This window comes from Protomyctophum bolini (genome assembly GCF_963924005.1).
Source record: "Protomyctophum bolini genome assembly, chromosome: 9".
In the NCBI taxonomy this organism is placed as follows: Eukaryota; Metazoa; Chordata; class Actinopteri; order Myctophiformes; family Myctophidae; genus Protomyctophum; species Protomyctophum bolini.
The window spans coordinates 32,390,903-32,415,616 of NC_137870.1; the positions used below are offsets into that span (position 1 = coordinate 32,390,903).

General features: G+C 40.3%; 3 protein-coding genes across 7 annotated transcripts in view; 1 reads left to right on the top strand and 2 right to left on the bottom strand.

Moving 5' to 3' along the window:
• The window catches only part of nxn (nucleoredoxin), a 59,682-nt gene extending 42,137 nt beyond the window's left edge, over positions 1-17,545 (bottom strand). Inside the window, exon 1 of the mRNA XM_080772533.1 lies at positions 16,957-17,545. Within this exon, the coding sequence (XP_080628659.1) occupies positions 16,957-17,265 (309 nt within the window). The 5' untranslated portion in view covers positions 17,266-17,545. The remainder of the gene's footprint in view (positions 1-16,956) is intronic.
• A 408-nt stretch (positions 17,546-17,953) lies between these two features.
• On the bottom strand, positions 17,954-20,920 carry txndc17 (thioredoxin domain containing 17). The gene is made up of 4 exons (XM_080771471.1): positions 20,653-20,920; positions 20,248-20,329; positions 19,768-19,843; positions 17,954-18,526 (listed from the first exon to the last, which is right to left on the bottom strand). Exons 1-4 carry the CDS (start codon positions 20,795-20,797, stop codon positions 18,458-18,460), a joined length of 372 nt encoding a protein of 123 aa, XP_080627597.1. The 5' UTR covers positions 20,798-20,920; the 3' UTR covers positions 17,954-18,457.
• Positions 20,921-21,258: 338 nt separating this feature from the next.
• Positions 21,259-24,714, top strand: part of kiaa0753 (KIAA0753 ortholog) — a 32,416-nt gene continuing 28,960 nt past the window's right edge. For 4 of the 5 annotated variants that reach the window (XM_080771888.1, XM_080771891.1, XM_080771890.1 and 1 more), the window contains exons 1-3: positions 21,259-21,660; positions 21,832-22,131; positions 22,434-22,665. In XM_080771888.1, the coding sequence (XP_080628014.1) occupies positions 21,583-21,660; positions 21,832-22,131; positions 22,434-22,665 (610 nt within the window). In that variant the 5' untranslated portion in view covers positions 21,259-21,582. The remainder of the gene's footprint in view (positions 21,661-21,831; positions 22,132-22,433; positions 22,666-24,714) is intronic. The other variant, XM_080771889.1, reaches the window with a different exon arrangement.

Here is a 24,714-nt window from a genome sequence, read left to right on the forward strand (position 1 = left end):
ACATTTGTGATGACGGTTTTTGGCCAAGGAGTGTTTTTTGTGCAAAAGTAATGCTTGGAATGGATTCAGAATCATGAAAAACCCCTAGTTTGGCATGTCACATGCTACTTAAAATGTATGATGAAATGTTGTCTTATATTGGTTGTCTATGGTGGGGTATACAAAAATGGCCATAACTTTTTTTCACAATGTTTTCGGCAGAGCAGACCTCATTCTGTGGACGTTAATGAATAAGTGAATAGAAAATCACAAATAAAAAGTATGTCATGACATCACAGGTTAATCCTTAACCGAGCTTTTGGGCCTGTGGCTCCCCGGCTATTCATACTCCCGTCATATACCAGTGTTGCTTGTGAAGATCTACAAGCTCCCAATGTGTCGCGTTATGAAGTTTGATATCGGGCTATATTTTATCCCCGTGTTAAAATCCTGCCAAGTAATCAAAGGCAGCATTTGCCTCTGACAACAGCCTCACTACCAAATGTAAAACCCCAAAACAGGTCTATTTATCTCATTTAATTTATGGGATGGGTTTCCAACATTGAGGCATGCCATCTACAGTATGATAAATGCTATCTACAGTATGATAATAGCTATCATCATAATAACTATGGAATGCAATTCCCATTGCAATCAGAACTACAGACTCACTCCCAATCTTCCGCCGTAGTCTGAAAACCCACCTCTTCAGACTCCATCTTAGCCCGTAGCACTTGCCCTAGCCTTGACGACCTTACAGGCATATGCAAAGGCTCAATTTATGTAACTTAGATAGCATTTTATGTAGACATACGCATAGTTTAATTATATAGTTATTCCACTGTTAGGTTCTTAGCTTACGTATGATTCATGATGACTATTTTTATGTTCAGTATATGATGTAATTCGCTCTCGATTAAGCGTCTGCTAAATCCCTAAATTGTAAATTGTAGCCTAATGTTGTACAAGATATGCGTAAAGAAATACCTGATAGATGAAAATCACATGGTATTTTGAGGGATAGGGAATTTACATGTCACATTATGACATGTAATGGCTGCAATTTGGAGATCAAAAGTGATACGCATCACTGAGTATAAGCTCCATTTCCTTGCCTCTTCATCAGTATTTCAGTTAAATCAAAAGGAAGGGCACATGATTGCATCTGACTGCAGCTGGCTTGATTCTGAAGTCCCAGAGGTGTCCCTGTGAACTGGAATCACCAAGGCAAGAAAGGCAGCCTAATTAACCACTTCCATCCTGAAGTAGCTACTTTGGCATGCCATTATACTGTATATATTTTGTTTTTTCTGTTTTAGAGATAGCAACGACACAACTCACATTGCGAGTTTATAGAATAGCTCTTTTGAAGTATAGGGATTAATGGACAGCAGATTTGTCTTTCAAGGTCAAATTAAGTCATGTGTTGGAGAGGAAGCTACACAGGAAGGGAAAGAGCACAAACGGAACGCCTACATACATGTAGGAAGGCTGGAAAACAAGACAAGCTGAGTTGAAAGCTTTACCTATTCAAATACCTCTGAGCCACAATAAGAGAGACCAAACAGCAGGCCACGCCTGCAAGACCAATGAGTGTGTGTACCTTGTCTGCGTGTGTACAGTACACACAGTCACACTACAGTGTGTAGTAGAGCTACAGTATGAATTTTGCAAAACCTTTACTATTTTAGACAAAGGGCTTAAAATATTTACAGTGACCCTGAGCTGCACAGATTAATTCCCGATTGTCAGGGCATTGAGGAGGCATTACATCACATTCAAGGTACGATGCCTTTGATGTAATAGTCCTAGCAAAGCTGCTTCACAGAAGACCCAATTCAAAATATCTATACTTGAGAAACCCCACTATATCATTACTTAATGTTCCAGTGTAGTTTGTGGTACACCCAGCTCTCAAAACTGGAAACTAACTAGCCACAAAAGACATGCAATATGTTATCTCTATCCCAAAACTTATACTGTATAAACTGCTTTGCTTTCCTCTGAAATGGTCCAAGCTTTGAGGGCAGGTCTGATATTTAACTTGGCTGTGTTTTACAGTCTTAAAGGGGGGGGGGAAGACAATATGGGAGACAGAATAAACAGACCAGAGGAGGCCAGTATCACAAAATGGACAGGTCTGGTTTTAATCTCATCTCAACACAACAAAATAGTATATAGTCAATGACAATATTGTTGAAACTGTCAAATATCTAACAGTAGCTTAGCAGAAGATGTACCACTACCTTTAATTAAGAAATTGTACTACTGGGGCTGGTAGTCATTTACTGTAGCATGTCTGTCATGCGCTGCTTGTCATTATTCTACTCTGATGCTGGTAATTACAGAGGTTAATGACAACATTATGTTTATGAACATATCTCCACCCTGTTGGCAGGTCCCAGACAAATGTTTCTCTATCACGACACCAGTCACCACCACTAAAAATAAAGGATCCCTGAACAAAATATCAGTGTTTTCATTCTTGTAAGTTCTGCTATCAATCTGCTGAATATTTTGGCTGCAGATGATATGAACACCTGGCACAAGTGATGAATCGGGATGACAAAGAGTACAACATGCCATTCCATCTTAGGCTATGTAGAACTCTGTATGGGGGAGATTCAGCTTAACAACCAAGTATATCAGGCATTATCCAATCCCCTTTTTCAGCTTCAACGGAAAAAAACATTTTATTCAAACGAGGTAGGCCTATTATAGATCATGCAATCCTTTCAAACCCTCTTGCTTTGGGTAAATCATCTCACCCTTGACTATACCGAATGTAGATAGGTAGATAATTTGTATTTCCATTACAGTCATTAACAACATAAACCATAGCGTCTCTGTTCTGGGCATTTCATAATAGGCGAACATTTGGGGAAAAGAGCAGATCTACAAGCTCACGCATGATGTTGTGAGCTTGTAAATTGGCTATTTTTTATTACGAGATTTGGTGTACACAGGGAAGCAACCAAGTACGAACCCCTGTGGGACAGCGGTCAACAAAGTATTTGGTTAAAGTGGTTTAAAATCTTCTGGTTCATGATGTGCTCCATAATTATATGAGTGATCAAAAGAGAGAGAAAGGGAGGTCTGTACAATCCTCAGTGTTAATATAACGGAGACTCAGAGTATACAAATAACCATGTGAATCTGTTGAGGGGCACTCTCAGAATTACAAATGGACAAATTAACAGTTTGACTGTATTTCTTGGCCAGTCTCTGTGGAGGATTATGTGCTTGCACTGCACACACCCAGTGAGCTATTGAGGGAGCTACATGAGTGATACTAAGATTTTACCCACCTTCATGCTACACTAAAAAAACAGAGTGACTTGTTACTGAGAGCTGAACCAGTTACCCTTGGAATTAAAGAGAACACCTGCTGGTTCCAAAACCAGCAGGGGTGTTATATGAGCAGGTGGCGAGAGATATACTGGCGAGCTATGAAGCTGAGGGGAGGTTAAGTATTCGGTCTGTCCTCCCAGAGTCTCCTGACTTAATTTAACACCTTGCAGACTACAAGTCACATCAACACAAATTACTCACTATACATTCCCTCCAAATACAGCAAGCATTGAAGGTAAAGGCCAACCTTGTTCTGTCCAAGTACTGTGTTTTAAATTATTATTAGGGGTTAAGCCCGAAGGGTGTAGAGTAGACCCCTCGTATGGATTCTGCCATTTTTCGCAGTTTTGGCAGTTCTGTGCCGTCGTTTTCCACAAAATTCAGCAATTCAGCTCAAGAACTGAAGCTCACAGTCATTTGTCAAGGACCTCTGACCATCAGATCTCCCAATGAGTCAATTATATGATTTGCTCAGTCCACTTTTGACGACGTCAAGAACGCAACATCGAATAATTTCGTAGCCTGGTTAACCACTCCCCCTTGAAACCCCAACCTGTACATATTTTTACATTTTATGATGATTTGATTTTTGTTGTTATTCATGTCATAATTATGAATTGAACACTTTTTTTCGGTGATCCCATTGGCCGTGTGTTTGACTGTACCCTGTACTGATTACATTTCTGCCAATAAAGTATTCAATCAATCAATTAAATTAAAATTTCCATTCATGCAAGTGGAGTGTGGACTCTGGTTACAGGACTACAGCGTAGACAGACAACCCCTTCACCTAATCAGTATAACAGTATAAACTGACATAATCTCCAGTCTCCAATCAGTGAATGACACTAGCTATTTAAAGAAGAGACTCTGTGAAGAGAGGGGCTTTTATGGCTGCTTGCTACTATTATCATTATTATTATTTTGTTTTATTATTTTTTATTTAGAGAAACCAATTATTTTTCATGTAATAACTTTTTTATAATGTAATATATCGGTCAATTTGACCTTGCATATTAGCGGATATCGATATTAGCAAAATGTCAATATTGTGCATCTCAAATTTGTATCCATCATTCCCCTCTATAACAGCAGTCATCATCACTGTTGTTTACCTGCAGAAACACATTGCTCAAAAAAGTCAAAATCCGACGTGGTGAATCTGGCTTTGACAGGGGAGGGAAGCCGGGTGAGCCTGGGGACAACACAGAAATGTGTGTGGGGAGGAATCAATTGGCATAATGACTAAATTGGGGAGAAAAAGGGGCAAAGATAATTGGCTACTCAATTTTTTTTGAAAAATCGCCCTGTTTTCACCGTTTGTTGTGGTTGCCCCAAAACATACCCATCCACCAAAACAACAGTGAAAATATTAAAATGCATTTCTGCAGGTAAACCACGACACTATTCCAGTGGCCGACAACCAGAAAACACAGGGCAAAATAAATAGTGACTCTGAAGATGATCCATAATTTGATGTTACATCTAGTGAATCCTCCGTGAATAGGAGCCCCCTATCCGCACTGGGTTATCTGCTCCTCCAGTATGCTCTTAGAACAAAGTCAATCATCATGTGGCTTAATACTGATCCTATGTTAATACTGTGCTGGAGAATAAAGAATCAGTGCGCAACGCTCTATGCCAGTAATCTCTCTTTGAGGCCTCAGCGTCTCTAATTGCCTGGACACTTGTGTCCGAGGGCCACTCTCATTCCTCAGTGAAAAGATGAGACCTCTGGTGCTCCTTACAACAGGCTTAAGCTGATAAACCCTTTCATTCAAAACGTCCGTGCGATCGGTTCCCTCAGTCCAAAGAGATTGGGTGAAAAAGACTAATCAAAACAGCGATTAGCCCCCAACACAGAGGCATAGCTAACCCACAGCATGGTCGCTGCAGGGGGTCCACCACCACTACCGTCTGATGATTTGTGTGTCCATTCTTAATCTCGTCAAAAAGTTAATGCTGGCTTGCTGTGAAATTGTCACGGAAAATAAATAATGCATGTGGCCATTTTTATTAAATAAAACTAATAGATTTTGTAATGGAATATGCCGGCTATGGAATCAAATGCAGCCCTAATTGCAACATAGCGTCCACACCATTGATGACATGCCAGGCTCACAGCACGACTTGTGCTTCACTGATCTCTGTCAACGTCACATTCTGTTTCAACGGAATTCTCCCACACTAATCAGCATCAGCCATGTCACACTTTCATCCTGTGATGGTTGTTGTCTGCACGTCTGCCAAGAATCTCCCCTCTCATTTGTTGCTCTTTATTAAACCAAAATTACCAATACCTCCATATGGGCTAGCGTCAGGGCATCATCTGGCCTGCAGCTGTACATTCTGCAAATTCCATGTCACTTCTCAACAATGTGGTCAGAGGGAATTCTTCACTCTAATTTGAAGAAAATAATTCTTAAAAAAAAAGAAAAAATAACCTGTCAGCAAACCAGTGAGCAAACAAGACAGACCTATTTATTCTGGAAACACTATACTCCATCCATTTAACATACTATAGAATAGGTCACACACACACACCCTGTTCTTCACACGTGCAGTTCCACACTGACCATGATTTGCCTTTTAGTGTTATCAATAAGAAATAAACTGGAAATTAAAGTATTAAACCATTGATATTCGGCCATATTTACTTGCCCAAATGTGTTTTTCGTGCAAAACTAATGCTTGCAATTGATTCAGAATCATGAATAACCCCTGGTTTGACATGTCACATACCGGTACTTAAAGCCTTATGAATTTTGCCTTATGTACCCCAACGTTCAACCCCTGAATTTACCATGAGCCCCAATTTATATAATAATCCATTTTTAATATGTTATTTGGATGACCCTAAGGATCTTTAAAAATAACTTGAACGATTACTATTGCAATTCATGAACAATCACCAGAAAAAGCAGAGGGTGATTGAATCCAGGATTAAATCCAAATGACTTCCCTCTGGCTATTAGAAAAATAATGAGCAAACTACAGGCCCGAGATCTGCCAAGAATATTTCAGATCCCCTTCTATTCTTCTCACCATCTCCTCTGTCACTCAATTTAAAAGGTACAAACTAGCACAACTCATAAATTACCAACACAATTTGCTGGCTTACTGAACACAAAAATAAGGTGCAAATAGTATTTTTGCTACTGTTAAACTCTTGACTTACTGCCGTGAAGATTGTCTGAAAAAGCTGTCTGAAAAAGCTGATTCAATATTATGGAAAAGACTCTTATTAGGGGAGCTGTCTATGTTTGCCATCCAACCTTATTAGACATGCATTATTTCTTCAACCATCTCATTATCCAGTCGGGAGATTAACAGCTCACACTAAATCCCACATGTGTCTCTGTGGAAAGCAAGGATCAACCATCAGGAAGATCTAACAAATTCCAAAATATGTGAGGTCAGAAATGTCAAGAATCAGATGTAGTGTGAAAACTTTGAAAAAGCAGACCAGTCTGAACCAGGGAGCGAGAAATAAGCAGTTTTCTTTTGTTTTTAGTACTAATTGGCTCCTTCATCTCAGCTTCCTGAGATGAAGGAGATTGCATTACTTGACTTGGTCTGAACGTCACCTTGCTACTCTCCCAGGGGAGATGTGAGGTTGAGTGAACATTTCTTTCCACTGTCACAAAAGACTGTCACAGGGAGCTATTTGTGGATTTCATGATGGTTCACCTTCTTGTGGTGCTCACACAAGTACAGAACTTTTAACATCTTGTAGAATGTTTGAATGTGGAGTGTGTGTGTGTGTGTGTGTGTGTGTGTGTGTGTGTGTGTGTGTGTGTGTGTGTGTGTGTGTGTGTGTGAAGGTAGGCTACGGCACGGTCGCACGGATGTGCCCACTAGAACGCGTGTCCTCCTCAATTCATGAGAAAAGTAAATGGTAACACCAATGGCTACTTTGCATCTTGTATTACAATTGAGAATGCAAGGCATTCCTTAACAAGATTTACAAAGACTAAAACTATTAAAAACTAGCCATTTCCTATACAAACATGTACAAATACAAATACTACAATACTATACAATACAATACTATACAATACTATACTATACTACTATACAATACTATACAAACTACTATTTATACACCCGTAAACCTAAGTAACATTAATATTAATCACATACATTAAAGTCATTAGAAGATATGTTTTAATGCTGGTCGAAAGTACCGTTCCCCCGAAAGAAAAATATATATAAATCACCATTACACCACTGTTTCAAGGTTATTAATAAAAGTACCATGGCTTGTATTCCAGATAATAATAGTTGCATAGGCCTTCCATGTCCAAAGGATTTCTCCTCAAGATTTACACTCCACTGACTCTCCCTGCATCCTTCATTTGCCTTTTTTAAATGCATCCATCAAACTTTTCCAGGAAGAGATGGACGGGATGCAGTTCTGTCCTCTCTCTGTCAGCTTTACAAATCCACAAAGCCCGAAGGTGAGAAGCATTCACAATAGCCTGCCAGTCAGCACAAGGGGCGGCGGTGGCTCAGGGGTAGAGTGCCTGGATGGGAACCGCAAGGTTGCCAGTTCGAACCCGGGCTCCCCCAGAGTTACTGTCGAAGTGTCCTTGAGCAAGACACTGAACCCCTAATTGCTCCCGATGTGCTAGTTGGTGCCTTGCATGGTTTCCGCTGCCATCGGTGTGTGAATGGGTGAATGTAATGCACAATCTATGTAAAGCGCCTTGGATAAAGGCGCTATATAAATGCACCATTTACCATTTACCATTTACCACAACATCTATTCAGAGAGTAGACCATAACGTACAAACTACATAAAGTACAACATCCATTCAGACTACAAATTAGACACCGTTTTAACCACTGGGGATAGATTGTTGTACACTATTCATGAACTTTAATATGTTTATGTACATATGATATGAAGGACCTATATGCACATACATGCAGAGATTTAGCATTTATAGATAGACATAAAGTACAACAATCATTCAACTACACTACACAACAACTCGAGTCTCGACTACACATTAGACACCGTTACATTTTAACCACATACAGTACCTGTACTACTGGGGATACCTGTTAATAGCTCATTTAACGGGAGGTGGCCTTTTTTCCGCCCTTATATGCTACGTTACTGCCCGTTTACTCTTTTTTTCTGTGTGTGTTTCATAATGCACTACTACCATGACAACTGAATTTACCTTGTGGGATCAATCCATCTATCTACAGTATCTACACAACATGATCAAACGATACAGATTTGACAGTAGACACATCATCCTTTCAGATGACACAACAACCATTTGAGATCACAATTCTCACACAATTCTAATTTTTCCATCAAAATATTCATTGTCTTTAGTCTGTGGTTGATGAACATTTACTACATTCAAAATGTGGCACCTGGATCCAACTACTGTGGCTTTAAACATCAAAGTGCTTGACTTAAACCTCTCTTAAAGTCTCTATTGTAGCAACAACATAAGCGTAACATCATAAGAGACAACTAGTGTTGCACGATTCTTTCTCAAATTTTGAAATGAGATCGCATAGATGTCTGAATCTAGATAGCAATATTTTTTTGATTAACTGTGCAGCAATACTACATTACAATTAACACACAATTAATTCAAACACAATATACATTATACACAACATTAATTCAGACATTAAATGCACAATGTATTCAGACTATTAAGACACATTCATTCAGACGTCTACAAATCAAACACTTAAGGTTATATCACAGCTAAGTTTGTCCCAATCCAATCTCGTGATTGGAAATCGGGCCTATCGTCATTTTCGGAATCGGATAAGGAGCAAAAAGAATTGATCGGGACATCCCTGATCCCATGATTTTGGATATTAATTTGTACTATTGTGATATATGGCAAGTGTTCTATAAAATTATAAATATCGGATCGGGAGAAATCTGTATCGGCAGATACTCAAAATCAAATGATCGGAATCGGATCGGGAGCAAAGAATGTGATTGAAACATCCCTAATCACAGCTCTCTGCACCTCCCATCAACCCATCTTCAACAATAATATAGACAGAGCTGTTCTTCTCAGCAATGACAGATGTCCACACCCCAAGTAAGGGCCCCCTCCTGATATCATTGCAGAGACGATGACCAGATGATCAGTAGCAGGAGAAAAATCCCTCCTCCAATTGCATCAGCTCAATTGCAAGCAAGCATGACAGGGGTGCTGGTGCCAGGCTACAAGCTAAGACAGCGTGTTTGTATAGAAACTGTCTTGTTTTCAGACAGAAGCCAAGTACACACACACACACACACACACACACACACACACACACACACACACACACACACTCATACTATGAATAGATAAACTTAAAATCAACAATGCTGCTCACTGGTTGAGAAAATGAGCTACTGTAGGAAATTATATCGCCTTCTTTTGTCATCAACATGAAGATGGACTGTGTGTGTATCTCCTAAACCTGCCACAGGCTCTGTATTCTCCCAATTCGTCCAAGGAGATATGATCAGCAATGATGACGAGGGGAAAACCGGGTAAAAATCACAAAGAGCAACATTAAATCTATGGAAGATAACAAAGGGATAGCGAAAGACAGCTCCGAATAGCATAGTGCCCCTGGGGCTGCTGTGCTGTTATTATGTTGGACAGGGCTGCTGAGCTCCGATGGAGGGCAATTAGACCAGAAGATTGACTGGGGGAGGGTGGGTGGCGTCTGAGGCTGGCACAACAACCTTTCTATGATGCATTCTCAGAGGGTGCTGCAGGAGAAACGAGCAGAAACATCCATTTCTCAACACTACCCCAGATGTGACAACAGTACTAAGATGGGGATTGGGAAGAAACAAAATAGCAGATGGAGGATTTATGAGATAAAACAACGGCCCATTTATTTCCATATAAATAAATAAGCTTGGTCTAAACGATTTTCCTGACATCATTGGAACCAAAACTTTATATCAAGCAATTTGTACTAAAGTTTCTGGTGCATGTGTTGGGATGATCTGGCAAAATAGAGGGGAAAAGCAGCATTCTTGGGCTAGCAAGTAAGTGCCCGTTAGGTTGGTTTTGTGATAATATTCAAACAAGCCGTTGATTCATCTGTTGTTCTCATCTGAGTGTTACTGCAGACACTGCGGCGAAGTCATGGCTACGCTACAATTGTTATCTTTAACGTCACCCTCCTTTGGAAAAGTTCTGTCAAAACCACAACGAGACATGGAATGTTTAATCTACAGAATATGGGGCCAGAGAAAAAAGGCAATCCCAGAGTATCATTTCAGTGGTTCATGGACCACAGACCAAGGTCATAGCCTTACAGCGATTGTCTGTTGTCATGTACAGGCAGATAACACTAGTAAAAACAGATTAGGTTGCAAAGGGAGAATGGACCATGCAAGGCACACAGTGCAACACTGTCGTCAACTCTCAGTTGGGTAACTTAAGCTTCTGATCTTCACCTCAAACGAGATCTCTATTGTCGCCTCTCATAATATTACAGAACCCTCAGTAAAAAAGACACAATGGGCTGTGAAAGGCAACAGTAACACAAGCTTGGTGTGAGAGGCAACATTTGGTGTGACCAACAGTCCACAGCCTTCACTTACACACTCCGTTTCCTTGCCCTCTGGCCCTTACTGCTCCAGTGAAGCAGGTGTCTGCCCACATTTTTCACATTTAAGCTCTTGTCAAACATGGCATACAGCAGCAGAGACCCAGTATCAGGACAACAGAGCCACCCTACCTTGCAGGACGGCAAGCCAAGAATGGAGATTCTACCACACAGTTTCAGTAGGTATAGCCTCCAGGCCTGGTTCATCTCTAGCAAGCTGTAGATAATAGGTATACAAAGGGAATAAAGGGATACACTGTTGATACAATCTGTGTTATGTATTCTTTTCTGTACAATACTGTACTGTACCATACTGTGCCATACTGTACCATAACGTATTGTAATGTACTGTGCCATACTGTACCATACTGCTATACAATCTTGTACTGTGCTGTACCGTACTGTACTGCTGCACCGTGTGTGTGTGTGCAGTGCGCACGCAGTGGAACGGGGTGTGGCCTAAATTGTGATGTATTTTCACCGTGAAATGTTGCGCAATAACATGGCTTTTCATACAAATGCAAACTGTACAGTAATTATGACAGTTGCATAAATGCAACATAGTGTGTTCTGTGTCTGGACAGGCATGCAGTAGGTATTGTACATGGAGAGATTTGTGCAAACAGTGTGGTTTGGTAGGAGAAGACGAACAAAGGCGAACGGATACATGGGGGCACACGGCTTCAATTAGTGTGGTAAGATGACGATCATTTAGGATGTGGCTCAGCCACAACAAGAGTTCTAGGAAACCAGAGCCTGTCAAGTGGGGAATGTTGAACAGGAGTGAGACAGAGAAGCTACATCCTTCTGGGGGGGGGGGGGGGGGGGGGGGGGGGCTCCTCGTTGGCATACGAGGCAGCAGGGTACAACAACAGTGGCAGGTGTTAAAGGGACACTTCACCCTTTTTGCACAAAATAAAATATGTTAATGGCGTTTAGAAGAAACACTTTCCTGGGGGTATTTGTGTGTAATGTGTGGTTTTAGATATTTAGATATTTTAGCAGTGAGCCCAGTGTCTCTGATGTCATGGACACTGGGCTCACTTCTTTCCTGGACTACAATTCCCATAATGCTTTGGTGCACTGCTCCTCCTTGTGGATAGGGGAGGGCTGTCTTTCTGAGACAACATGTAGTCCAGGAAGTAAGTGAGCCCAGTGTCCATGATATCAGAGACACTGGGCTCACTGCTAAAATCCAAGATATCTAAAACCACATTACACACAAAAAGACCCCCAGGAAAGTGTTCTAAATCTTCTAAACGTCATTAACATATTTCTTTTTGCAAAAAGGGTGAAGTGTCCCTTTAACACAGAAATGTGTATATCAGCATACATCTGATCATACATCATCTCATTCCGGCCAATCACAATTGGCGTCCAAACTTTTCTGTCCTCACGTTTTATCCTCAATACGTACATTGCTCAATGCTCAGCCAATCAAATCGTGGCTATGGGGTACACACAAAGCTTGGCATAGGAGGGGATAGCCCCTCAAAAATAAATCATGTCAAATATTTGAGGGGAAAAAAAGCCAGGTGATATTTTGGTTTAAGTATATAATAAGTAAGTACCCATGGCCTTGACCAGATGTAAAAAAGATTAGAAGATTTTGGGGGAAGAAAACAAAGTATGTGGACATAGGTGTTAAGACCTTCCATGTCCAGATATTATAAGAAATAAGTTCACTTTCAGTATGATCACATTGCATAACACAAAAAAAAATATTCCGTTAACTGACTATGGCCTGGTTAAATTATAGTATCTTAGTTGCACACTACCTGCAGACACATTCCCTGAACATCATTTGTCAAAACTTAAGGGTATCAAGGGAATCCATATGCACAGGTTAACCCAAACTAAATGCAGCACTTGAAAATAAAAACCAGGCATTATCACCCATAGAGATACACTATTCCAGGATTTATCCTCGCCACTTGTACTGAAATGAAAGGCACACAACAGGCGTGGAGCCGCGATGCACGATGAGCAGGGTGTGGTGTGGTTTTCATCAGATCGGTGACACCCTGATGACAGGCACCCTTAGCCCCTCTCTGAAACCCCTAGCAGCTGTGGCTCTGAGCCCAGTGAACAGGAGCCCTGTCTCAGGGGGCAAGCAAAAGCACAGGACTGTGGAGAGGGGGGACTGAACAAGAGGCCTTTCTCTCACTGGGTTGTGATCCGCCCCCTCCATGTCCTGCAGGGACAGCACTGGCAGCGTCAGAGTTGACTCTCCACAATTGGCAGACGCTGGTTTCACACAGACTTGGCCAGGGCTTTAATTGATTTACGTGAAACTCTCCCACTCTTGCCTGTGCAACTCCATGTAAGGCAGCGCCAGCAAGCCAAGAGACTACTCTCACACACAGCCATGCCTCCCTTAACAATGGGCAGATGTCCACCCACTAAAAGCCCACTGGCACAGAGTGCCTTCAGACACAATGCAAGGCAAGGCAAGGCAACACAACACACAACACAAAGAAAGGCAATAACAGAGACACATGAAATAATAATAAAGCAATACTCAACGACGGACAATGTCCGTAGACTAGACTTCATGCATTATATTCAAAAGGAAGCCAGTCAACCCACAGAGCAGACAAACAGTTAACTTGTATGTAAGACAAAATAACTATCCACTTCTTTTCATATTCAGGTGTGCATATGAGACAGTTAAATGTATTAATTCTATCATGAAATAGCATTCATTAACAGTAAATAATACCAGTGAGATGCCTGAGGGCGAGAAGCGACCGAGGTCGCGTGCACGCATCCGCCTGTGTGACAGCAGACTGCTGGTGCTTTGGCATGGGGGGTAAGATCTTGAATTTACTCCGCACCCACAGGATCAATAAAGATATATCCATACTACATATCTGTTATATATGAATGACAATTACCCTCAGATCAAATGGAGATCAGTAATGTCTACAGTTAACAGGACAAATGATCAGTTGAAATTCCCCACAATGACAAAAAAAGGAAAACTCTGAAGCCTGATTTATGCTGCAGCAGACGACCCTGTCACTTTTCAAATGAAGATCACATTTTTCAGTTTATCAGTATCAATACTTTTTGGCAAGTAACAGTCATACGATAAAGTGTGATTATTCTGTGTATTTAGGCGTGCATTACAGGGCTGACCGGGGGAGGGGGGGGGCAAAATACCAGCCACTGTAGGAGAGGGTAGAAGGAAGGACTCTAGGTAGGTCATGAAAGAGGCCATTGAGGAAACATAGCATCTTTAAGGAGATTAACTCTTGCTTGCTAAAAGCTCAAAAGAAGCTAGCCAGGCCGCCGGGGGGCGGGGTGTGTTGACCACTTACCCGCCGCAGACCCACAACATCAACACAGCCCTCCATAGGTCAAATAACTCACCAATTAATCTCTCCAGGGCACACAAAGATGCTCTACAATCACTGCAAACATCACACCCACAGCAGAGCTAGATTTTTGTCATCCATTTTTGAGTGGTGCTAACCACTCATATAGACAGCTATTTGTGTCCCTGTCTGTCCGTCCGTCCGAGCACGGATAACGTTTGTTGACCACCAAGTGTCACTGTTGTGCAGCCCCCCTCCCACACACACACGCAAGGGAGGAGGGCTTGTACAGTACAGCACCACTCAGTTCAGACGGGTCTGATTTTTGTGAGTCAAACAACAATAGTTACAGATAGCAATGATAGATTTGACAAGAGAGAGTGTAGTCTCCATATCTGGTCCTTCTTTATAGAGACAGTAGAAAAGCAGGGTTGCACTGTGGAACCATACAGGGAAGAGGGCTAGAGCAGGAATCAATGCTAGGCTAGCAAGAATACCGGTATGTTTGTTTCCAGATGGCAGCCCTACACTATCTCTACACTACTACAACAGAATAAAGATATCAAATACCTTAATTGCGAATTGTCAATCGATTTTTTTCCCCCCTAAAACCTGGAGCATAAAGGCCCCTGACTGGTGACCTGACCATGTGCACAATGTGCATGATAAACAAAGCCGTGTAATAGAACACAGAAGATAAACAAACCATGTCAAGAAAGTAATATATGAGGGATTAGACTACATGAATCCTTCTATGGTCAATGGTAAATATAATCTAATCTCTCCGGAAACATATAAACAACAGGAGAACTGTAGACCTCTGTAAAAGCAATCTGGGAACCTATTCTGTACAAATAAATTAGTAACAGAACTGCATCCCTCCATTTCTCTTTATATGCTTAAGACAGCCAACCCTTAGAATCAGGATAAGAACAATGGCTATGATTGATGATTTGTTTCACAAGCGTTTGGAACACAATAAAGTGGCGATGTGGTTATGCTCCACCCTTTTCTGGACCAAGACAGCCCCCTTTCCCTCTGTCACCATCACCAACAACTCATGTCTGGACTTCATAATGACTACATAATGAAGTGCAGCATTAACTATCATTTGGTCAATCTGAAACACATTACAAAGGGGTTTGCTAGGGGTATAAAGGGTTTGCTAGGGGTTCCATTTAGGCAAGGTGGGTGCTGTAAAATATAATGACTCATGGGAAGATATAATGAAATATACAATAATGTTGATATATACAATAAAAGGGAAAATGCAGAATTGAATATTATATATTTAACCTCGAATCACATTTGAAATTCAAAAGGAAAGGATCAACGGAATCCAGCTTTCATTACAATCATTTAAACACCATTCCTGAATTATCTTTTTCATCCTATGCAACTACAGCTGTGAGTATTGATGACATTAGCCACACCAAGATATTGTGAATTGGAGGTTGGCATGGCAGCCGCACACACATGATCCCGCTCAGTAAAAACACTGTAGGCCTACTCATCTGCAGTTGCCTACAGTACATCTCCTCTCATCCATGAACACAATTGCAGCACGTGATGCTTTATATAAGATATCACATATTATCCAGCAGAAATGGTTAGTATTTGGTGGAGCAATATTATTCCCAGTAAAATAGTAAATAGATGTTATATTACATACAATTTAACACAATAACTATCCTTATCATTTTTTCTTTAATTTAAATAAACACAGAAGCTGCCTTTACTAAAGGCCATCTTCTTTTCTTTTGAATTGTTTATAGTTGGTAGCTAAAAAAATCCAAAAAGAAAATGGAGGCAAATATTTAAATATGTTCATACGTTTCACCACAAAAATCAAACTAATTTATGAAATGTGTCAATTACATATGTAAACTGCCCCCCCCCCTCCCACACACACACACACACACACACACACACACACACACACACACACACACACACAAATAATGTAAAAATCAAAACCTATTGTGTAATGGAAATCTTGTAATTGAACAAAATAGAATAGAAATAGGCCTTTGAGGCTATGCAGCAAGATAAACAACATGATGCAATATTTCAGGGAGACAATTATGTTCACATTTTAAGATACAATGAAAGCTTATATTTAAAATAAAAAACTATACTAAATTAAAAATCATTATAAGAGCTCCTTAGGAGATGCAACGTTGCAAACATGATGTGGGCAATATCAGTAATTTAACTAAATAGGCCTACTAAACATACTGAACAGTGAACACGCATTATGGCCATTTAAATATGTATAGTTACAATTTCATTATAAGCCCTATATTTTTCAAGGTTATCGACTCCAGATAAAGAAAATATCAGATTATCTGTATTACCACACACACACACACACACACACACACACACACACACAGTGTGTACAGCATTGTAAACAGCCTAAGTTCTGATACATAAGGTGAGGAGGCACTATTCATTCAACAATAAATACATTTAAATAATTGTTTTATAAGTAACTGATGAAAACCAGGCGTGAGTGAAGAATTGAAAGAGGTTCATCACTTTGATGCTCCATGGCCCAAATTATCACATAACAGACAATGTACACCTGTGCACTGACGCAGTAGCCTGGCTGTAGGCTATCCTTCGAGGTTTATAGCCTTCTAGACAAGAAAACAAACATCCACCTGTTTATCACTGTCATTATAACTAAACTTACCTTTTTGTGTCTGTCTTTGAAAGGTAACGCTGGCCACTGCATCTCCTGTAAAAAGTCTTGCCAATGTTTCTGGTCCTGGTCAGATGAGATGAAGACGATTTCCAATTTGTCTTTGTGTTCAGATGATTTTTTGAACTTGCTGTAAAACTCACACAGGCTGGCGTTGAATTGCTTACACGGAGCATTCTGACTACATCCGAAGTAGAGCCCGACCAAGGACAGCTTGGCGCCCAGCGCCTGCACATCTACCTCGGCTTTCTCGCTGTTGACGAGCCGCTCCCCGAGTAGATTCACTAGAAACTCCGACATCGCGCCTCGAGTCCTTCTTGACAATCTTTTCTTCAGCCAAGTCTGCCAAGAGTAGACTTATGTAAACGAAATCAATAAGCTAAGATGCAACTACACTCCTTCCTCCAATTCAAGCGTTGGGAAAGCTCCAAATCCGCGACGGTGCGTTCAGACGCTGTGCACGACTGGTTCCTAATATTTCACCGATGATCAACCCCTCAAGTGAGAGATGTGTTGGAATGCGCTCCAGTTATATTGCACGAACTACACAACAGTGGTTGCGCTCTTCTCCCGACCCAAAGCACACATTTCATGACACGACACCTATTTTATAAAATTGAGATATTGCATAGTGACATTTTGATGCAGTCTGTCTGGGTAGTCTGCACTAGCAAATGCATGCCAAACATTGTTGAATGCTATTGTTTGCTATGCTCTTTGCTAGCAAATAAGACGTTTTCTAATCACACACCTGAAACTTACTAGAACTTACTTATAATATTCAAATAAACTACTTTATGAATACATTTGCTGATACATGTTTTCCATTCATTCCTTAGTGAGAAAAATAAATACGTAAGTGTGCTGTCTAGCGTCTACTCTAGTAACTCTACACACAACAAATGTTTCCGTCGTGGTTATGATGCCACCTAGTGTTGACTGCACAGAAATACGTGCCACGAGAAGAAAAGGTTACCGGTAATCGACATCTGCTTCAAGATTTTATTTGTGTTGTGCTGCATAACAACAATCTTCACAAAACATTGGGAAACGGTGCAAAGCTCTTTTATTGAACCCCCCCCCATCTAGTTAATTAGTCTTACATTGCATGAACTTATAAATTGATGTAGCCTAGTAGGAAGCAAAAGTTGTATGGCCTAATATACTTTATGTACAGTCCTGTTGGATTAAATGATCTGATAATAGTAAACAGTACTGATGTCTTTAAATAACCGTCAAATATTTGTTGGTTGACATCAAATATCATTAGAAGTGACAGAATGGTATAAGATGAGTAATAGTCAATAATAGAGCAGTGCTATATGTATCAGATATACTGTAATCTCTCAAGACAGATTCAGAATTCAAAGGACATGTTCTTTTGTTTTGTTTTTTGCAGATGGGTTCCCATGTTGGGTATAATGTAATAAGACAACTGTGAATCAATTTAGAGTACAGTATGACAACTGGCATAGCATAAGATGAAGATTCCCTAGTCCTCGGTGAACATCATCCTCACCAGGTCGGCTTTGAAGCATTCCTCTTCCACCAACTTCTGAGGCTGAAACAAAGAGATTCATGGACTTATAGAGCCATCATTATTATTATTTTGACTCTAATGCTTGTAACAACATGTAGCAGCAATTATTCTTTACGTGTTTAGGTTTAGGTTAGGCATAGTTTTACTGAGGTTACATTTTTGCGACCACAGGTCAGTCAGTCAGTCAATCACTCAAAATCCCCATACATGGGAAAGCCCAGGTCTCGTGACATCATCAGGGATGGCGATCTCTGATGTCATAGTAAATGCGACCTCCTGTCGCAATTAAGCTCATATATGGAGATCCCTGATGTCATTAATATTGGCCAGCAACTCTACATCTGACCTCAAACCTCAAACCCTTAGATCTCCATATATGGATATATGTCAGAACCGGTTCTGACATTCGATATGTTGATCCTTTCCCTAGCCGCAATTTGCAACTCTAGATTTTTTTACAATGGGTTGAATGAATCAACCCATTGTAAAAAAATCTAGAGTTGCAAATTGCGGCTAATCCTTTCCCCATCCATCCTTCCTCTTCAATGTCTCCTTTTTGACTGATACCTGTACATTTAAACTCTAGACGGGCCTGCCCCAAAGTTATTAATGCAACTGTGCCCGAAAATTAAGGCCCAGCACTACCTGGGCCCTCATCAAACCCTGTACACTCAAGACACTGCCCCCGCTGCAACCCTTAGATATTAGCTCCATATATGGAGCTGACCTGTTCTGACATTCCGTTATGTTGATCTGACCTCATCAAACCCTGTACACTTAAGACACGCTCCAAATATGGCCAGTACAGACTACAGAACTCATTCCACATGTTGATCTGACCGCCCATGGCAAAGCGCCAGTGCTATAACCACAGTGTCTCTCCTCTCCGGAATAATCCTTATGCTTTCTTTCTATTCTGTAAAAAAAGGAGTCCGTGTTGCAGAACAGGTGATTTAATAACATAACATGTCTACAGTGGATTTTTAAGAAACAAATGCTTTGCAGATTGAAAGAGGAAAATTCAATCTTGCCCTACAGCTGCAATGTTGGTGAGTTTAACATTGCTGGCTTCTGTGGAATCCAAATGGAATTTAGCCTACCTGGTGGTGACTGTTCCAAGGTCACTGGATTTGAACAAGTGTGTTTTGAGGCGAGTGTCCTTGTATTCCATATTTCTGATGCATATAATTTACATTTTAAAATACAGTATAAAAGTCAGATAAATTAGAATATGTAGTAAAGAAGTGTGAGGCTTGTCTTACTGTGCCATATCGCAGCAGAGTAGGAACTCCACTAAGCTTCAATGTCTTCTTGAAAGGATTATTTTGATCTTTCCAACTGAAATAAAACAATAAATAAATACATTCATAAATACACTGTGTATACTACACAAGGACTACACATACTACATTAGCATTTTCATTCAAGTGAAATACAAAATGTGGTACTGTAGATATAAATACTAAAGCAGGGCTAGGGAGTTAAAGTTAGATGGTACAAGAAGGCAATAATTACAGCAGACAGTCAAGTCACTCTTCAGTCAATGATCTTATTATCATTGATCACATGGATTAGACATGCTTTACTCATGCATTGGTGTTGCATATATAAAATCTAGGAATTTACTGATACTCATGTCAGTCAGCTAAACCTGAAATGTAGGTGCAAACGTGCAAAAAAGACGGTCAAGGAAAAGGTTTTGCTATGAAATATGAGCCAAGACGAAGTATCATCAGACTTACAAGGCTCTCTCTCCAACTTGACAGTAGATGAATACAGATTCTTCAGGAAGGTGAGACAGCTCCCCTCTTACAATTGGCTCGGCTGGGATAGAGGACGTAGTTAGACAACAACTGATTTATAATGCACGTAAAACGTAACGTTACACGTTGGTTACGATTGGTTGATTTTGATTTATATTTTACAGGTAAAATGCATACATTAACATAGCCCTAGAACGGCTCTTGTTGTTTCATACAGTATGTATGTATACTGTAAAATGAAATGATCAGGCATTCCAGGTCTAACATTAACATAGTGTATTTGTATATTTGAAAGGCATAAAACACATTTATTATTTCCATTGTGGTCCTTTTGAGACCCCTAAATGAGTTGGCCTGCTGTTGGTAGTTATTCAATAATCTTACCTTTAACACAGTCTGGACACCAGCTCACCCCCTGTGCGTCTTTATCACCAGAGAAATATGCAAAAATATCCTTTCCTTTCCTATCAGACACTGCTTGGCAAAAGTCATCATAGCCGCGAACTTTTACTTCTTCGTAATGGGCCATTATTATCTAGATCGATTTGAAGATGTACCTTTGATGACAAATTAAACTGTGCAATGAATGAACCAAACCATTAAGATTAGAACAACACACTGGTCTGAGGGAGCACTGTTACTCCTGTGATAAAAAAATAAATGGAAAGCCCTCACGTGAAGTTGACAGACAGTACACTTCCTGCCTGTGCAAAATGTTCTTAAAGAGACCGTATACATAGTACATACAATGTCATTTTAATAATTATATGAAGCAGCCGCGCCCACTTTCTAAATAATTAACTAATTTACTCAAATATGGTTAGTTCAATTTTTACTATGCATTGCTGTTATTTTTTGTATATTTTTATATGGTTAATGATCGGATTAGTGGTTTGACTTTGACTTCTTTGACGACCCGTAGTTTTAACATAACTACGTCTACTTCCTGTTACTGTCTTGGGGGCGGTGCTCTCTCTGTTTGTTGTCATGGCGGTATTTTAAACAGTGTTGATACAGTAGGCTACTTGCTTTAGCTTGGCGACAAAGTCAGTTATTTTAGATTACACTTGTAATAAGGTATACGCATCTGAAATGTAAAATGTAATACATAATGTGGCCTAAGGTGAAGTGGACAGTGTCAAGTGTGCTGCTGGCAGTGCTACTGTCTCAGCTAATGCTAACTTAACGTTAAGTAGTCTAAAGCTGGTGTTAGTACAGGTGGCATTTGTTTGAGATGACCTCAAACAAATAATCGCGTAAAAATAATTAACTGATCAATAAGTTATTTCAAACAGTTATTTGTTTGTCTTTGCCATGAAAACGACACAATTCCCGAAGAGGGAACACACAAGGGATTTAGGAGAGCAAGAGACTGGATTCTGGCAAACCAAGGTAAAAGGAATATTAATTGCAATTGTTTTGCAGATACATCATTTTATTTTGGTTGCTATCATGTGACGTGGGTGACAGCAATTCAGAATACCGGTATGTTCTTTAGGGGGGCGTTGAAAGAACAAAATCAAGACTGATCTCAATGACCTCTCATACTCTCTCAATCCACAGTTGTTGTTTAATGAAACCATGCCCGCTAGTGCCTACAGTCGAGCCACCTATGTTGGCCCACCAGCTCCCATTGTGATTGAGAAACTCTTACCACGGTCAGAGAATCAAGAGAACGTGGACGACAGCACCAGGAGCTCCATCAGTTTTTCTGCTCTTTCAGAGGAGCGTCTTCTGGCTGCAGTTAGGCTAGCCAAGCGAGATCTGAGGCGAAGACACCGTGAAGAGCTTCACAACAACTACCAAGTAAAATCTCATCAAGAGGATTCGCTCCATAATACGAGTGATGTGGACCCTCAGCAGGTAACTGGGCTAAGCCTATTTAAATTATTAGTACATTTTTCTTCTCACTTCATTTGAAAGGTATACAACACAAATCTATCCTCATTTAGCTTTGACTGTAACCACTTTGTCTTTTTGAGTGGTGCAACCACTCCTACAACCAGCAATGTCCGTGTGTGTACCTGGATGAGCACGAGTATGTGACTTATTTATACCAGTAGGGGGCGCCAGAAACAGAGAGAGGGGTAGTGCTGTGTCTCTAATGAGAGAGAGAGAGAGGGAATTGCACCACTCAGTTCACACGTGTGTGATTTTTTCTAAAGCAGAAGGCAGCACCACCTATCATTGTGAAGTCCAAGGCCCACAGCTCAAAAGCGAAGGGGAGCCGAAGTGGAGCCAACAGATCGTTAGTGAACACCCAGACGCCCTCAGCCCAAGACCCTGGTCCGGGGGCATTGGCCAAATGTCAGGAACCTCAACTCAGCAAGGACATCCGTAAACTTCAGAATCAACTGGGAGTCTACATCCAAAAAGTAGAGCAACTGACTAACACAGGTAATACACTTTCTTTTAGCTTATTCGGATCCCTATTAGCTGTAGCATGACACAATGCTTCACAAAGTGACGTGTTGTAAGCTTGTAGATCTGCTATTTCAGCTTGTATGAACATTTGTCAACATGGAAACGATTATGGCAATTATGACCAAATATAATGATTAGCTCAAATAATTGCGATTAGACGATTATGTAATAATTGTGACAGCACAACATAAAAAAAAACAAACATCAATCATCCTTCATTATACAAGATCTATGAAAACAACTGTTCTTGATTATCTCATGATTTAGTATTACTATAAACGTATTAATTTTTGTATGTATTTTGTGCATTAAGGTTGACCTTTATTCTACGAAAATTCAAGTTTAGTTGCTTAGCGTCGTGATTAAAGCTCAAAGGGGAGCTGTTAGGGTTAAAGGACCACTTCATCCATTTTCAACCTATCTCTTCATATAATTGGTTCTCACTGATGCTCATTATAATTTGGCTCTCAGACCCCCTTTCCACCAGTTGGTTCCCAATGGGAACTGGGTTCAGTTCTTTTAGGTTCTTAGTCCATGAGCCAGACCTAAATTAAATTGTTTATAGGATCAATACAAGTAAATTAATACATGATAACCCTTCCACAGTAGTAACTTTTTCATATTCTCTATTATTTTGCATATTTTCCTTCATAATGTCTCATTTGCATATTTTAAAATGTAAAATTTGTAATACAATAAATCATTGTCTTCGTGTAAGTAATCAATTGGGGAAGTGTCATGGTGATAACAATCTAATATAGGTATGGTTTTGCCTACTCAATTCATAATTAACGTTCCAATTTTGGAGCTCTGGCTCATGGACTAAGAACCAAAAAGAACTGAACCGGTTCCCATTGGGAATCAACCGGTGGAAAAGGGGCCTCAGAGGAGGGCAGTGGACAGTTCAGAAAACTGCCTGTCAGTGTTTGGCAATGTCAAACAAAATCTCAAAATTGTATTTGATTTGATTTTATGTAAAAACATTGGCTTTTATTTCAGCCTTCTACATTTTCAGGAAGAGACAGCTGTAGGTTATATTAGCTTGCAAACCCCATTGAGGATGTAAGGCAGGTTTCTGAACTGAGACACAGAGCGAGGAAGTACACAATTGTGCCATCTTACCATTAAAGGACCAATTATAGGATATAATATAGGAGGATAAGGCTGAACAAGTGAAGTGCTCTTTTTGAGTGGTGCAACCACTCCAAGGAACAGCAATGTCCGTGTCCGCCTAACTATGTGACATTAACCCACCCACCTATGTGACTGTGAGCACGAGTATGACTATTAGTACCAGTAGGGGCGCTGTTGTGCCAGAAACAGAGAGAGAGTGCTGCACTGTTGCCTGCTAATGAGAGAGGGGGGGGGACCCTAGTAAACAACCCTGTGGTCACAACACGTACAAGTGGTTTCATGGTAGTGCTAATATAACATAAGTTAACCATGAAAAGATAAATGTTGGCTATTCAAGAATACACTTTATTTCTGACTGGACACCAGTCTTTGTCCCTAACAGTTAATACATTCTGGACTCTGGAGTGATTATTTTGCCATCCTGTCAAAAGTTCTAGGATTTGAAATACAGCTAAGCTATCTCTGGGATCTCAAGTGCTGCCTTCCTGGCCAATTCTACACAATTAGACATATTAGCCTTTACATCTCTCCTGGCAAGACGCTTTATTTTACTGTTATGGAAATCTTCCAAGGCTCAATCCATTTCTATGTGGCTAAGGGACGTCATGTCCTTTCTTCAATTAGTAAAGATTAGATTTTCTGTTAATGGCAGCCCTCCATATATGGAATTATTTCAGTTCCTTACAAACTCAGTCCCCTACCGAATCCCCCACCCCTCCCATTCCATCCTTCCCCTCCCCATCCCTTACCCTGTCTTCTTTATTATGTATTTTCTTTGTCCTTCTCTTTCTTTTTTCTTTTAAAATTAAACCTTAGTTATCCCCATTCAGTTTTGTTCTGTTTTGCTATTTAAATCCTTATACAACGCAATAACTAATTTACAATGTC

Bases quoted from the DNA above. Each gene is read 5' to 3' on its own strand.
- txndc17 (XM_080771471.1), bottom strand. From the start codon at position 20,797: ATGGCCCATTACGAAGAAGTAAAAGTTCGCGGCTATGATGACTTTTGC. The intron at 19,844-20,247 runs GTAAGTCTGATG...GTTTTATTTCAG, and splicing joins CAAGTTGGAGAGAGAGCCTT to TTGGAAAGATCAAAATAATC. The intron at 18,527-19,767 runs GTAAGACAAGCC...TCTTTGTTTCAG, and splicing joins CTCTGCTGCGATATGGCACA to CCTCAGAAGTTGGTGGAAGA.